This window comes from Lactuca saligna, chromosome 6 (genome assembly GCF_052625555.1).
Source record: "Lactuca saligna cultivar CGN05327 chromosome 6, ASM5262555v1, whole genome shotgun sequence".
Lineage (NCBI taxonomy): Eukaryota > Viridiplantae > Streptophyta > Magnoliopsida > Asterales > Asteraceae > Lactuca > Lactuca saligna.
Window position 1 is genome coordinate 61,308,513 of NC_136422.1, and position 16,953 is coordinate 61,325,465.

Here is a 16,953-nt window from a genome sequence, read left to right on the forward strand (position 1 = left end):
GATATGTTTTGTTATTTGAGTTTGCCTCTCCATGTTACAAAATTTTCCGGATCCCCTCCTAATAGATTCACCTTATGAATTAACGTAATGATTATGAAAGTACTTATTTGTGTTTATAAAAACATAATATATTACAGACGTGTTTTGCACGGAGTATTTGGGAGCTTCTAGCATTTGATACTACAAGCTTTTAACATTTACTTTAAACAAAATACTCAAAATCTAAAAGGTCGTCTCACTAAGCGCGTTTAATAAAACACCATCAGCAACCAGCTACCCACTACTGTTCGTTTTACCAAACACACCCTACATATGAGATACAATTAATCAAACAATACAAGCTTATGTAGAGAACAAAAATTGTAAATTGCATACACTCACACAATAATGAATTATACATTATTACATGATCAACATCATAAATATTTATACTCAAAATTTTGCCATAACGAAGAGTGTATATTCTAGATGAAAAATCAATCTAATAACCATTTTATGACCATATATTCATCTTAGTTATCAAAGCGAAGGATCTGTACATCTGCTAACACATGTCTTTGTACCAAGCTTGTATTTTTAAGCTTCCTCCTAGTACAATTTTTTCGGGCTTATTACAGGTGGTGAAGTTTCTGCAATATTTTTGGACATATTCATAATTTCTTCTAAAGAGGCAACAACCTCATCCATCGTTGGCCTATTCTTAGGATCATTACGAAGACACTTTAATGCGAGTGCAGCCACAGCTTGTGCACCCTTCTTTGGATACCTTCCTCCTAATCGTGTGTCCATAATTCTAAAAACTCCTCTATTGTCAAGTAAAAACGGTTTCACCCATTCAACCAATGTCTCTTCGACTCCTCCTGCTCTCTCATCAGCAATTGCTCGTCTTCCGGAGAGCAATTCCAATAGAACTACTCCGAAGCTGTAGATATCGTTCTTTTGAGTCAGGTGCCCTTTACAAATGAAACAATTAATGTGTCAAAAATATTTATATTAGCATGGAGCAAACCATTAAAAATATTGGAGTTTGATATGGAAAATGTTTTTTTTTTTTTTGGAAGAAATGAAATCTGAAAAATAAAGTTGAATATGTAGGACCTAGGAAATGAGAGAATTTTAAGTTTGTAAATTGTAACCTCTCATGTTTTTGAAAGGTAGAAAATGAAATAAATCTAATAATTTGTAGAAAATGAAATGAAATCTAATAATTTGTAAAATTTTGTTTATTTGGGACTGGCCTATTTGGAGGAGTCTTTGTTTCTTATATTGAATGTATCGGGGTTCTAATTCAAGCGTTGACGATTTCTATGACTTATAGTAATTTCTAACCACTAACCAATTCAAAAAAAAATTAAAAAATTAAACACAACATTTTAGTGTTTTGAATAAAAAAAGTACCATGGTATTCTTTTTATCCCATGTAAGAACGTGAAATCCGTCAAACATGAACTATAAAAAATAATTCCGTCATTTGATAACCAAGTTCGCCAATCCACGAACCAAACACATCTTGAACTTCTTAATGTTTCTAAGCATGGCGTGGAAAATTTAAAATTTTGACTTTTTTTTAGTTCAAATTCACAACTTTTCACCTCTTAGTTCAATACGTATCGTTAACTTATAAAAATAATATTGTTAACAATTGGAATTAAAAAGCAAAATGTGTGACGACTGACGAAACATTTATAATTGTTGAATACGTAGCCAAATCCATTTCATGTTTGAAAGTTCAAAAGCGGAATATTTGACCAGAAAAGTCAAACCATATTTATCTACCTGTCGCTACGTATTCTGGAGCAGCATAACCACTGGTTCCCACAACCCTGGTTGAAACATGCGTGTTGTCTCCTACCGGGCCATTCCTCGCCAACCCAAAATCCGATAGCCTCGCTGTAAATTCCTACAAATTTCAGTAATAACATGATCATCAATCTTTATATATACTTCTTAAATCCATGATCATGATCATAAGATTCTTTGAATAATCTTAACATACCGAATCCAGCAAGATGTTAGCAGCCTTCAAATCACGGTAGATGATATTGGGTTCTTTACTATGCAAGAACGCTAACCCTTGAGCTACATCCATGGCTATACGCATCCTGATGGACCAGGAGATCGGTTCAACACCTTCTGCAAGAAAAAAAGATGATCGTGTTCAGTGAAAACCAAGAATTAAACGAGGTGCATCATGCATGGTTGCAAGCAATTGCATGCCATGGAAGCATCGACAAAAAGCTCACTTCTAAACAAGTGGTTTTCCAAACATCCTTTTGGCATGAACTCGTAAACCAAAAGTCTATTTTCACATTCCTCGCAGTATCCAATGAGTTTAACAAGATTTTTATGACGAAGCTTGCCCAAGTAATCGACCTCCGTCTGCAAGTTACAAGAATATAATCATAACTATGTCGTCCGTTCTATTCTTATTTGATGATACTGATAGTGATGAAAACCAAAAAGGAAAAGAGAAAAGATTACTTACAAGCCACTCTCTGTGACCTTGATGGCTTTCTGACTTGAGTACTTTGACTGCGATAACTTGACCACAGCCAGGTTTCGCCGGAGCTAAGGTGGTTTCATCAATCCAACCTTTGAAAACACGACCAAAACCACCTTCCCCTACCATACTATCCGGCCGGAAATTCTTGGTGGCGGTCTTAAGATCGTTGAAAGTGAAGGCCTTGAGGTTAATGGGTACTGGACAATTCTCATCTCCAGATGCCCTTGAAACTTTCTTGAAGATTATAGTTCTTGATCGATGCTTTCTTTCATTTTGAGCCTTTGCATAATCTACAACAACCAAAAATTTTATGAAGATCAGAAACCAGATTCATAACCACTAGAAAGAGTAGAAATTTTGACTATCTATTAAAAAAGAAAGCATACTCATGAACTGTGAAGAAGAAACATGAGCAACATTTGCAGGCTTTCCCACACAAATGCCCATTCGAAACTTTTTGGATCATGAAGAAGAATAAAGGCAATTGGGTTATAATGGCGGTTTTGGTTGCTACAGAAGGAGTACATGTTTGAATATTGTGCTGTGATGTGCTGACTAAGAATTTTCTACCATATTTGTTTATTATGTCATTATCGTTCCAGACTAAATCTACTTTTGGGTTTTGTTTTTTTTCACTGTATAATTTATTACAATATTTTTTATTTGGTAGAAAACTATATTTGTGTATCAAGGTATATAGAGTTTCGTTTAATTAAATAGATTGAGATTCTTATTAGGTGATAAAGGACGTGTTTAGTCCGGAGAGTTTGGAAGCGTTTGAGAGCTTCTATCTTCTTAAGTTTGACAAAACGGTATGTTTTGAATAGAAAGTCTCGTTTGACACTACAAGCTTCTAGCGTTTAATTTAAATAAAACGCTCCAAATACAAATGCTACTTTACATAGCATTTAACAAAACGTTATACGCTACAAGCTATCCACTACCAACTATTTTTGCCGAATAGGCTCATAGTTTCCGAGTTTTAGCTAAGAAAAGTATTTGAGTAAATTATACGAATGAACCCTATGGTTTGGGGTAATTTGCATGCTTGGTCTCTAACTTATTTTTTTTAACTCAGAAGATCCCTAATGTTTCTTCTTGGAACATCCTAAAAGTTGTGCAATCGGTTCACAAATTATTCTGTTAAAAACACTCACTCATCATTTGTACGCTTCTTGTGGGTCATGTGTCACTTAACCACATGGGTTTTTTTTATGATGTTCGAGGTAGCATTCGTATTCTCTAGTGGGACAGCATCACCAGACCACTTTTGTATATCGGTACTACAAGTTTTTTTTGAAGAGGATAAACAGACATTGTTGTCAGCTACATGATATTTTAAAGAACTCTTTCCTTTATAGTTTTTGGATTTATGATCACTACAACAAATATATGTTGAATATATTTCCAACCAAATAAGTAGATTAAATAACTTCATAAGACTCGGGATGAAATATTTTATCCTTATTTGAAAGGTATAGAGTTATGGAGCTTATATGAGACAAGAAACTTAACTCAACCTAACATCTACTAGCAATATATATATATATATATATATATATATATATATATATATATATATATATATATATATATATATATATATATATATATATATATATATCATAAATGATTGTTTATGATGAAGTTTCTACGATCCCACTAATTGTCATTCCAGAAGACATATACTGAGAATGTTCTTTTTCTAAGTGGGAGCATTATGGAACTTTAAAGGCTAAAGAACCATAAACTAAATTTGTCATAGTTTAAAACCAACAAGTTTTCAACAACCGTTGAACCTATTCAAATAGTTGATTAGAAACTAATAGAACACATACAGATTCACTCATGTATGATAATCAAGTATGGGCATGATTAGTACACCTTGGTATAATATGACTATAAAGAGTACGTGAGTTTTCAAAGGTCAAAACATACATGAATGAAAATCTTTTCAAATTTAAAGCCAATATCTCAAAGTAAGAATCCTCTCGCTTATAAAAAAAATTACATAGTGTGATTTCTTTATAAATCGAGATGATTCTTGTGTTTTCTAGAAAGCTAGTAGGAGAAAAGTAACATTACTAGTTTTATGTGTAATCGACATACTAATTCTTGGAATAAAGATCTACTAAGATAGATCATGGCAACTTAAAAGATTAAGTAGAATTGCATTAATTGTCAAGGATCTTAAAGAGTTAAAAAAAATATGAGTCTAAGAGATTTTATCTTGTTGATACCACATGACATGATTATGAGCATGCCTCAGAATCATAGTACAATGGTTGAACTAGATATTATAATTATATTCTATATGTTGCTTCAACTGGATTAATAATATATGTAATGTTATGCTTAAAGGCTAGATATGTCGTATGCTTGCAGCATGACGAATAAATACTAGTATAATATGAGAATAAGTAATGAATTCCTGATAGGAACATTCTAAATTACTTATAAAGAACTATAGAAATATTCCTAATTTGCGTAGTATTTGAAAGAAAGTTATATGTAAACTGTGATATATAAGCTAAACTTCCAAATAGATTGAGATGATCATTAATCACAATTGGGTGTGTGCTCATTATGAATGAAGAAAAAGTTACGTTGATAGGAATTCCATATAGTTTTTAATTGCTATTACGCTACAGATTCATAATAAGTTGTTGTTCAGGAAACCACATATGGAGATGCATAAAATGATTAGTTCATTTATGACTGTGACTAATCCCGCTAGGTGAGTACTTTTATCTAATTCATATTTAAGTATCTAAAACATTCTCGGAGTTTTATCTATATATGGGATATAAATAAAACCAAAAATACTAGTATTCACAAAGTTGATACAAATCAAGTATGTCGAATTTATTTAACAAAGTTCCTTCATTAGCTAAAGCATGAATATCATACTGGAGCTATATGACGTTAATGTTCTAAAGTGAATATATTTTATTGAAATTTAGTCTTTGGATATTGGAACAGTATAAGCAACATATATTGTAATGACTTGATATATTGGATATAGTCTTTTCATTAAATATTCATTGTGTTCTATATTAGCATGTTTAATCCTTAAATAACATGGTTATTCTAAATGTCCACATTCATTCATAGTTTGTGGGAGCATCTATAAAATAAAACAAATATGAATGGATTGGTTGATTATTATAGAAATGAAAATAGCAAAGGACTACGACCAAATTCATAAGTACTTGATTAGAGAATAAGTATTGGATATGACCTGCATCAAAATCACTTTATGAATTGTAGTCATGAGTGATGCTAGATAAAGGTAAATATCTTTATGTGCTTCAACCTAAGATATATAATAAAGAGTTAAGTATAGGGAAATATTATGCTTTGACATGGTCCAACATTATTCGTAGTTGTGTAGCTATAAAGACCATCATTGAGTACGATACGAACTATACAAGTGTAACGTTCCGATTATTAACATAAAAAAATTTCATTCTTATTTCATTTAAATCAAAGTATAATTACATTATGTGGAAAACATGATCCCAATGCACGTATGTATAGTCGAGCCGTGCGCTTCTCATTGTGACAACTGTCAATTTTCAGGCTTGTCAAAGTCAAATAAAGTCTGTAAGTCAAACCAGTCAACTCAACTAACCCTAGTATATTAGGGTTTGTAATAGAACCTCGGTCCTATCCAAGCAACTTCGAAGGAAGGCCATTTCACCCGATTTTCGATCACGACTCCGTTTTAAGCCCGTTTTTCATTATTTTGACGTTGGATTTTCACCCAAACTTATATTTTAACATACAAGACCCTATATATTCATAATTTAAACACATTACTAGGGAAATCTTTATTTAGGAATAAAATCTAGTGGGTATGGCTTAAAGGTGGAGTGTTGACTTTACCTTTGAGTCATGACACAAGCAACCCTGTACACCTACCCCAGGGCCATACTCCGTCACTATTCCTCCATACTTAGTCAATTATTTATCCTTTCACCCTCTTTCTCCAACATATGAGGGTGATCAAGGCTGGAAATCTTTACTTCTCCTCCCACATTTCTTCACACTATCGCCAAGAATCAAACCCATTTCTCTCTCTCACTTTCTCTCTCTAAACTCGAATTTGAAGGCTGTTCTTGATCAATCTCTTCTAATTTTGGTAAGTAACTTCATCATAAACTTGATTATCTTACATCCTTACACTCGAATTAAAGATTCCTTACATAAATATCGTCATATTTGTTCATAGGATCTTTGAATCTTCAAGCACCTCCCAAGCGTTCTTGACTTGGAAACTCCTTTTCTTCATCATCCATACTCTAAAATCACTCAAGGTGAGTTCATACCCCCACATTTTCATGTTTTCTTCAAGTTTTAGGGGGAGAATACAAGTTAAAACACCAACAACTTAGCTAAACTCAAACATCAGCTTTCAACAGAAAAGTTAATGTTCATTCACGGACTGTTTTGAACATCTTAAACTTTTTAGTTTTCAAAACTGTATTAGATGCAAATAGTTCAGGTTTATGCCTTTAAAATGACTACTTGCACATATTCACATGATTTTTTCTACAATTTATGGTGATTTTTACAAAACAGTCTGTCATTTCAGAAACCACTTCAGACCAGTCTGTGAAGTTGGACATTTTTACACAAGTTAAAGGTCACTAAAAATCATGATAAAAATTATGAATAAAATAGACACGTTTTCTAAGCCCTCAAAGTTTACGGATTTAAATTTAGACCTCGAGTGATTTTCTATAAATTTTCCAATAGCAGGAACAGAAAAGTTAAAAACTATAAAATAGTTAACAATCACATTTACACCTTGTAACTTGCTGAGCAATGTGTGTAGTTTTATTTGAATACATGTTGCTGACTGTACTTATTATTTACCTAGTTTAAAGGTATGAAGCATATATAAAGAAGTACCACTACAAATATTTATAATAAATTATAATAAGTATGGTTAAGTCTATTATACATCACAAAGAATGAAGCTAAATTATAATAGGTATAGTTACGTTGCATATACAATACAAACACTTTGATAAACTATAATAGGTATAGTTTATGTTTCATTTACATTTCGAACTCATTACAAAAGATTTTCATTAACGGGGTGGTACAAATACAAAGTACCAGGTTTATATAAAAAGGGGTACATTACAAAGTATCGGGATTTTCATTAACGGGGTACAAATACAAAGTACCAGGTTTATACAAAAAGGAGTACATTACAAAGTACCGGGATTTTCATTAACGGGGTACAAATGCAAAGTACCGGGTTTATACAAAAAGGGGTACATTACAAAGTACCGGGATTTTCATTAACGGGGTACAAATACAAAGTACCAGGTTTATACAAAAGGGGTACATTACAAAGTACCGGGATTTTCATTAACGGGGTACAAATACAAAGTATCGGGTTTACACGAAATGGTTTTATGATATTAAAACTACAATTCATCTAGAATTTGTTAGTTTCCGGATATAATTACTAAGTGTATATGTTAGAATTATATAAGAATTTAGTTGTGATCGACTTAAAATTGGTGGGCCCGCCTTACTTTATGTTCCTTGTTTGGTTGTGGATTTAGGGCAGACCCATTATATTCGACGGTTTATTTAACTAAAATTTTGTATAACTTATATACACTGGGTGATTATAGAGGGAATCTGTGGGTCTTTCTAGGGTACATTATTGCATAACATAGGAGCTTTTATTATCCATTTTGTAAAGAAAATAATTGGTTTTCTGGAATCATATTCATTCTCTTTTACAAGGAAAATGAGATCTTTATCACATAAAACTCTTATGAACTCACCAACTTAATTTTTGACACTCTTTCAATATTACTTGTATTCTCAGGAAATCAGTAACACAGGAAATCAGTGGCTTTTGGATGGGGCGCTAAGGCATCAAACATTTCATTTTTGTCAACATAATGTAATTGATTTAGAAATATGTAAACTCATACTATGGTGTAACTTTTTCAATTATATTTAGAGTAAATTACACGAATGGTCCCTATGGTTTAAGGTAAATTATGCATTTGGTCCCTAACTTATTTTTTTAACTCGGAAGGTCCCACCTGGTTTGTTTTTGTTACATGTTTGGTCCCTGTCTTACCTAAAAAGACTATTTTATCATTGATTTTTTTAATTTATTTAATTAAACACACCATCAACCTCATCCCTCTCACCTTACCTTACATACCTCATCATTTTTCTCTATTTAAATAATAGTCTTTTTAGGTAAGGCATGGAACAAACGCGTAACAAAAACAAATAGTAGGGACCAAGCACATGACAAAAACAAACAATAGGGATCTTCCAAGTTAAAAAAAATAAGTTAAGGACCAAACACGCAAATTACCCCAAACCATAGGGACCATTTGTGTAATTTACTCTTATATTTATATTGGTTGTTTTTACTTTGAGCACTATTATACTCGTTGTGATATTATACATGAAGTCCTCCACCCCCGGATGTTTCCGCCATCCTTGGTTTGGGGGTGAGATAGATTGGTATCAGTGCATTATTTATAGTGAACTAAGTATATCAAACCACATAAGATATACAACTATAAATACCATGGGACAAAATACTCTAACCAAGAGTTATAATTTTTGAAATATATCAAGTATTTTACTAAAAGTGTACATGCATGCATACTAAGGTCAGTATCATACTAGAACAGAACAAAAGTGGTGATTGTTGAATGGCACAAGTAGTCTTGGGGATGTATGGTCATGTCTGGGAATGAGATAGTCTGATCAACTATGTCTATCCCAGAAGTGATTAGCATATGCTCGGGAATGGTTGTGGTGTTGCAACAAGTCTAAAAACTTACCAACTCTATCTACAAAGAAACATTGAGAATATAAGACAAACATTAAAATACTATACGAGTATTTTGTGATACTATAACCAACTTATGTGAAAACTAAAGATCCCTGTTAAGTAGGTCTATAATGATTGAGTGCATACACTAAGATATTATAGACTCATAATCTATGACTGTTGCTCTACTTCATGTTCCTTGTTTGGTTGTGGATTTAGAATAGAGTCATTTATTCGAAGGTCTATTTTATCTCATATTATGTATAGCTTGTATGCACTATATAGTTATAGAGGTGACTAATGAAGATCACCCCTATAAGTAATCGTAGGATTAGACGTCTATTAATCATTTCTTCTACCCCTTTTCTCGCACGAACAACATGGCGGGAGCTCAACTACCAGGAGACCCTATTCTTCCTAACCAGGAAAATGGGGGTTGGAATCAGAGAGAACTTCGAAGATGATCCTGAAGAAATAATAGAGGAAGACCCCGACGAGACTTCCATGGTCCAACACCTTAATCAGCCGTAGATTTACAGATACGAAGTTAGGAACATGGTCAACACCCTCCCTATGGCATGGATGAGGATTTTACAACCTCGGCAAGGGAGGATTAGCAGACAGGGCTCTCCTTATCATAGCACGCCGCATCACTCACAAGGGAGTTCCAACACGAGCATCAGTAAGCTGAATAATGGAGGTCGGTGCTACCACCAAGATCACCGCAATTCGCATTCGTCATCTAGATAGAGGCCATGAACAAGATCATAAACCACATCAAAACTTTCATAGGAAAGTCACCGTAACTCAAGCCGAGATTAGTGGGTATGGGGAACGTCAAACAGCGTTGGTGAAAACGTTTGGTAAACGCAGAACATCGAATGACAGAAGCCAGGGCAGAGGTTAGGTCAATGCAGACTTTCATGCCTTCATTATATGGCCCACGAAACATCACCTGTCGCGAGTAGTGTGTACAATACTGACATATCGATACAGGCTCAAAACTATTGGTGTGCGCTTGAACACTACCCCGACATATACATAAATTTGACCCGTAAAATTTAGGGATTACACTATTCAAAGGGGTCGTGCCACTTCCAAAAAATTTCCTTAAATTAACGAAATTTGGACCTATTATCATGTCAAATTTTTCCCAAACTCTATGTACTAGATTATGTCAAAGAAATTGGCATGCATTTTATTTCATTGGGAATTTAACAAATATTTCATAACTTGGTATTACAAACGATTTGCTTATGGTAACTCCAAGAATCCTTAATGTATACCTCAAGGTTAGGTGTAATTAAGAGACGATCGACTTACAAATGGTGAGTCCCCCTTGGGTCCTGTTCCTTGTTTGGTTGTGGGCCTAGGGCAGACTCATTAAGTTCAATGGCGTATTAAACCATAATTACACACAACTTATATACATCAGGTGATATTAGGAGTGGATCAGGCATGGAACAAATCACAAGATTACATTCAAGTCACTACTACTAAATTCATAAATTTATCTATATGGACTGTCATTATGAATTACTTACAAAATACATTTAAGTTGGGACATAATACAGAAAAATCTTGTTCAAAAACATCCGACTTGTCACTGTTATTGTAGACTTACTGTATGTTTCTCTCTACAAACTTATGACAGAATTATGCCGCCAAAGAAAAAGTCCAGACCTTCCAGCAGCGCAACACCACCACCACCTCCGCCACCACCCCTGCAGTTTGCTCCCGCGATGTTCCAAGCTACCATAACCGTAGCCGCAGCTGCCGCAATGTCACAAATTGGTACAAATGGTGTCGGTGGTGCTGGATCTAGTGCCACAAACTCCAACCATGGAAACAGTACAAGGCGTACGAAGGAATGTTCCTACAAGGATTTTACTAGTTGCAAACCCGATTCTTTCAATGGAAGTAGGGGAGTCATCACATTGATGCAATGGTTCGAAAAGATCGAATCGGTCTTCAAATTTTGTGCATGACCCGAAGCAAGCAAGGTCAAATTTGCAGCCTACACTTTCTCCGGCCGGGCCCTTACTTGGTGGAACAGCTACGTTAAGTCACTGACGCTTACATTGGCTAACTCGATAAGCTGGGATGAATTGAAGGCAATGATGTTGAAAGAGTATTGCCCAAGAGGCGAAGTGAAAAAGCTGGAGCAAGAACTATGGAATCTCAAGATGACAGGCTCTAACCTTGCAACATATACCGCCCGATCAAAGGTCACAACAGGTTCAGGGAACACCTGACCTTCTGGTCAGTAGGACATGAGCATGTGAAGAAACATCCCTCCACATCAAACAGCCACCTCATAGCTATGATAGGATCATGAACACCATCAAATTTCGGGGGCTTCGTGTTATCTAAGTCTTGGTATTCGAAGCCCCGAGTGGCTCCTCCCCCTCCTACCGCTGTTACATCTGTGGTAGCTGCAGCGGCAGCCATCTCAACAAGGGCTACATATATGTCATCAGAGTACTCCCTCATAGCGGACTTAATAGTCCCAAACAACTCTAGAATATAACCCCGAACAATCTCCACCACCTCCTCACGGATGATCACCTTAATCCGATCCTCCGTCATCACTGTCTCCTCCTAGCCGATAATCTCATGTGCTGCTGGGGCCTCCTGGTCACCCTATCCTGATCCTGATCCGAATCTAGTCAAGAAATGCCTCGTAACCACCATACTAAAATATAAAAAGGGAGATATCAAACAATCCACATAAATACCTGGGAACAACTCCATATAAAGCCCTAGGGGTTGCGACTTCCTTGTTGCATGTATGGGTCCTCTATTTTCAGTAGTACGGGCCCAATACTACCTTCCACACCTACCTATATTTTCCTCAAATATCATCACAACGCCCTAACACCATACACACATGGTGTTGGCTCAACCTCACACCTAGAGGAAGGCTAACTGCCTCACAACTGACCTACCGGTCTCACACAACCTACTCATCCATGAAACTTCCACCAACCCTGCTGCACTAGTATATGCTAGCCATACATAACACTGGACCCTATAGACTTTCAAATACCTGATCCTACCCTAAGACCTTCATCAAACAAGAACATGAAATAAGGCCAAACCACATATTCTTAGGCTATAAGATCTCAATTATGTACAGTCGTGATGCACACACTAAGCAACTTCAGTAATGATGTCAACTTCATATAGAGGAACCCTAGGCTAGCAGGCATCATATAATTAAGCAATTCTATCATGCAATTCCTGAAGAACCCTAGCCTAGCACTAGCATAATGTTCTAACATATCACATAATCAAGTAACTGTATGGTATTTTGGGGTCACATATTGGCTCCGGCTAATCGTACACCCTGCATCCTCCTTTACTTATTGTGAAAACCTTTTTAGAAATTATTTTGAAAACCTTTCCTTGATTTGAGATTGGATTCACACGAATGTTCCTCCAATTCGCTCAAATCAAGGCTCTGATACCAACTTGTAACACCCATCAAATTTAAACCAAATTTTAAACTTTTCAAAACATTTGAATCCGAGAGTTATTACAATTTTGTTTTCAAAATAGTCTTTATCAGAGTTTCCCAGAAATCTCAACCAATAAACAAACATGTGCACATGTAACAGATAATCACATACCAGTCTATAGACAACAAACTAATATACCACATAACATATAATATTATCCTACTCTCTAGGATATCTAACTAACAGGTCATACCACATATCACATACTATCATCCTACCCTCTAGGATACTGATCTAACAGATCATACTAGCATAACATAACCAATAACAATTCAAAGGGTCGGCCTTGGTGCCTTACACCCTTGAGTATAGTGAGGTAAAACTCACCTAACTAGTCGTGCCAAAATGCTGAACTTCTAACCGCTGCCTCATAGGAAATCTCGAGCTAACACCCCATAATAAATACTAGGTTATTACGCAACATTACTCCCTTGACTAAGTGTCTATATTATTCATAAAGTCCATTCCTTTTTGTTAAGCCAAGTCCCAACACAAAGTCCTTATCTTGATGGTCCATACACTAAAGTCCTTTATTGGCCCAATTTACCAAATTGGGCCCAACCTCCTTATTGGGCCTATCTCCATGATCCACTAACATAACCTGGCCCAAAATATGCTTTTTTTAGAGTCCAACAAGGCCCAAGTCTATTTCACCCCACCAGAAATTCACCCCTTCCTCGTCAGACGAGTGAGGGGTACTACAATATTGGAGAAATCCCATATGAACCTCCGGTATTATCCTGCCAATCCCAGAAAACTCCTGATATCTGACGGAGATTTTGGAACCTCCCACTGCATGAATGCCTCGATTTTGGCCGGGTCAACCAAAATTCCATCCTGGTTAACAAGGTGCCAGAGGAACTAGACCTCCCGTAACCAAAAATCGCATTTTGAGAACTTGACATATAGCCATTCTCTTCTCAGAACTCCCAACAACTCCTGTAGATGCTCCTCGTGTTGCTCTCGAGTCTTGGAATACACCAAGATATCATCTATAAACATGATAACCGAGCGATCCAGCATCGATCTACAGAACTGATTCATCAGATCCATAAATATTGTTGGCGCATTGGTAAGCCCAAACAGAATCACCACGAACTCATAATGACCATAACGAGTCCGGAACGTGGTCTTCGGCATGTCTTCCTCTCTGACCCGGACCTGATGATACCCTGATCTCAAATCAATCTTGGAAAACCAAGATGCTCCCTGCAACTGATCAAAGAGATCGTCTATCCTCGAGAGTGGATAACGGTTCTTCATCGTTAACTTGTTCAACTCCCTATAATTGATGCACATCTGGTGCGTACCATCCTTCTTCCTGACGTAGAGGATCGTTGCTCCTAATGGAGAACTGCTCATACAAATGAACTGCTTGCCTATCAGTTCCTGCAACTGAGATGACAGATCTCGCATCTCAGGCTGCTCCAAACGGTATGGCGCCTTGGCAATAGGAGTCGCACCTGGCACCAGGTCGATCCGGAACTCGACCTGCCGCTCCGGAGGTACCGGTAGCAACTCCTCCAGAAACACATCAGCAAACTCTCGAACCATTAGAACCTCTGATATTGAATTCTGATTCTTAACCCGCATATCCATCACGTATGCTAGATAACCCGCACACCCGTGCTGAATGTACTGCCGAGCCCTGGCGGCTGAACAAAATCCTAATCCTACTCTGGTGCCCTCGCCATAATTAACCAGTTCTTACCCACTTGGGGTTTGAACCACTACCCGCTGGCCCTCGCAATCAATCATGACACTGAACCGACTGAGCTAGTCCATCCCCAAAATCACGCATACATCCCTCATGGGAATCGGAATCAAGTCTATTAGGAAGGATATCCCAAAGATCTCCATCTCACACCCTCGGTAAATTGTAGCATCAAAAATCTCGTGTTCGTTAGCGATAGAGACTCGCAACGAACACTCTAACTCGCCTACCGACTCGCACCTGAGTCGAATAAAACTAACGTAGGCAAGGATTTTACCAAGAACGTACCTATTCATAGGTACTACAAATAAGCAAAAGACAAATATAATAAATGAGATAAAGGATAGAAACATACCAGCAACCACATCCGGTGTTGCCTTGGCCTCCTCGGTCGTAAGCTGGAAAGCACGCCCCTAAGCCTTTGGAGGCTCTGCCCTAACTGGCCTCCCATCCGTGATCCTCAAGGTAGCCGGTGTTGGAGCCTACGCTGGCTTGGCAACTAACAAAGGACATTGGGCCCTAATTTGGCCCACCTGCTCATAATGATAACAAAATCTGACCCCAGAAGTCAGAGTTTGTTGCCTGCAATCCCTAGCTAGATGCCCTACTTGCCACAATGATGGCACCTATTCCCTGCTTGACATGTCCCTGAATGAGCCTTCCCACACTTTCCACAAGTGCGGCCTGGCTGTCCCCCAATCCTGGCATCAACGGTCTTCGGCCGCTTCAGCACCGTTTGCGCCTGTACCAAGGCCCGCTGTTTCTCCCTCAACTGCGACTCAATCTCCAACTCACATGGCCTAGCAGCCTCCTGTAGGTCCATAAGTGTGTCACATCTCTGAGTAGCGACAAACTGACGGATGTCAGTCTTAAGCATGCCCAGATAACACGTCATCTGAGCCTGCTCCGAGGCAAACTCCGGGAAAAACATCACCCTCTCCGTAAACATGCGAGTGATCTCCACCACCGACTCAGTACCCTGCTTCAGATCTAAGAACTCCAGTGACAACCGGTCGCACTCAACCCGAGGAATGTAGCGAGCAAGGAACATATCCTGAAACTGCTCCCAAGTAACCGCAACTATCTGATCATTTGTGTATGACCCAGTCACCAACCTCCACCAATCCTTTGCCCCGGCCCGCAACAGGTTCAGGGCACACCTGGCCTTCTGGTCAGTAGGACACGAGCATGTGAAGAAACATCCCTCCACATCAGACAACCACCTCATAGCTATGATAGGATCCTTAACACCATCAAAGGTCGGGGGCATCGTGTTATCGAAGTCCCGGTACTAGAAGCCCCAAGTGGCTCCTCCCCCTCCTGCCGCTGTTATAGCCGTGGTAGATGCAACGGTAGCCGTCTCAGCATGGGCAACATATATGTCATCAAAGTAATCCCTCATAGCGGACTTAATAGTCCCAAACAACTCTGGAATCTGACCCCGAACAATCTCGACCATCTCCTCACGGATGATCTCCCTAATCCGATTATCCGTCATCACTGGCTCCTCCTGGCCGGTAATCTTAGGTGCCGATGGGGTCTCCTGGTCACCCTATCCTGATCCTGATCCGGATCCAGTCACGAAATACCTCGTAACCACCACACTGAAATATAAACAGATAGATATCAAACAATCCGCATAAATACCTGGGAACCAACTCCCTATAAAGCCCTAGGGGTTGCGACTTCCTTGTTGCGCGTATGGGTCCTCTTATTTCAATAGTACGTGCCCAATACTACCTTCCACACCTACCCATATTTGCCTCAAGTATCATCACAACGCCCTAACACTATACATACACATAGTGGTCGCTCAACCTCACTCCTAGAGGAAGGCTAACTGCCTCACAACTGACCTACCGGTCTCACACAACCTACTCATCCATGAAACTTCCACCAACCCGGCAGCACTAGTGTATGCTAGCCATACATAATGCTGGACCCTATAGACTTTCGAATACCTGATCCTACCCTAAGACCTTCATCAAATAAGAGCACGAAATAAGGCCAAACCAAACATTCTTAAGCTATAAGATTTCAATTATGTACAGTCGTGATGCACACACTAAGCAACTTCAGTAATGATGTCAACTTCATATAGAGGAACCCTAGGCTAGCAGGCATCATATAATTAAGCAATTTTATCATGCAATTCCTGAAGAACCCTAGCCTAGCACTAGCATAATGTTCTAACATATCACATAATCAAGTAACTGTATGGTATTTTGGGGTCACTTACTGGCTCCGGCTAATCGTACACCCTGCATCCTCCTTTACTTATTGTGAAAACCATTTTAGAAATTATTTTGAAAACCTTTCATTGATTTGTGATTGGATTCACACAAATGTTCCTCCAATTCACTCAAATCAAGGCTCTGATACC

At 37.7% G+C, this 16,953-nt stretch overlaps 1 protein-coding gene across 1 annotated transcript; it reads right to left on the minus strand.

Annotated features, from left to right (window-relative positions):
- Positions 1-212: 212 nt before the first annotated feature.
- LOC145000328 (putative serine/threonine-protein kinase PBL3) lies at positions 213-3,022 on the minus strand. Its single transcript, XM_078959527.1, has 6 exons — positions 2,890-3,022; positions 2,486-2,793; positions 2,244-2,379; positions 1,997-2,133; positions 1,777-1,900; positions 213-953 (listed from the first exon to the last, which is right to left on the minus strand). The coding sequence occupies exons 1-6, from the start codon at positions 2,948-2,950 to the stop codon at positions 589-591; spliced, it is 1,131 nt and encodes a 376-aa protein (XP_078815653.1). The 5' UTR covers positions 2,951-3,022; the 3' UTR covers positions 213-588.
- Between the last annotated feature and the right edge of the window lie 13,931 nt (positions 3,023-16,953).

Excerpts from the sequence above, each read along its gene's own strand:
- LOC145000328 (XM_078959527.1), bottom strand. The coding sequence starts at position 2,950 with ATGGGCATTTGTGTGGGAAAGCCTGCAAATGTTGCTCATGTTTCTTCT. Across the intron at positions 2,380-2,485 it reads AAGGTCACAGAGAGTGGCTT|ACGGAGGTCGATTACTTGGG; the intron begins GTAAGTAATCTT and ends TGTAACTTGCAG. Across the intron at positions 2,134-2,243 it reads GGAAAACCACTTGTTTAGAA|AAGGTGTTGAACCGATCTCC; the intron begins GTGAGCTTTTTG and ends TTTTTCTTGCAG.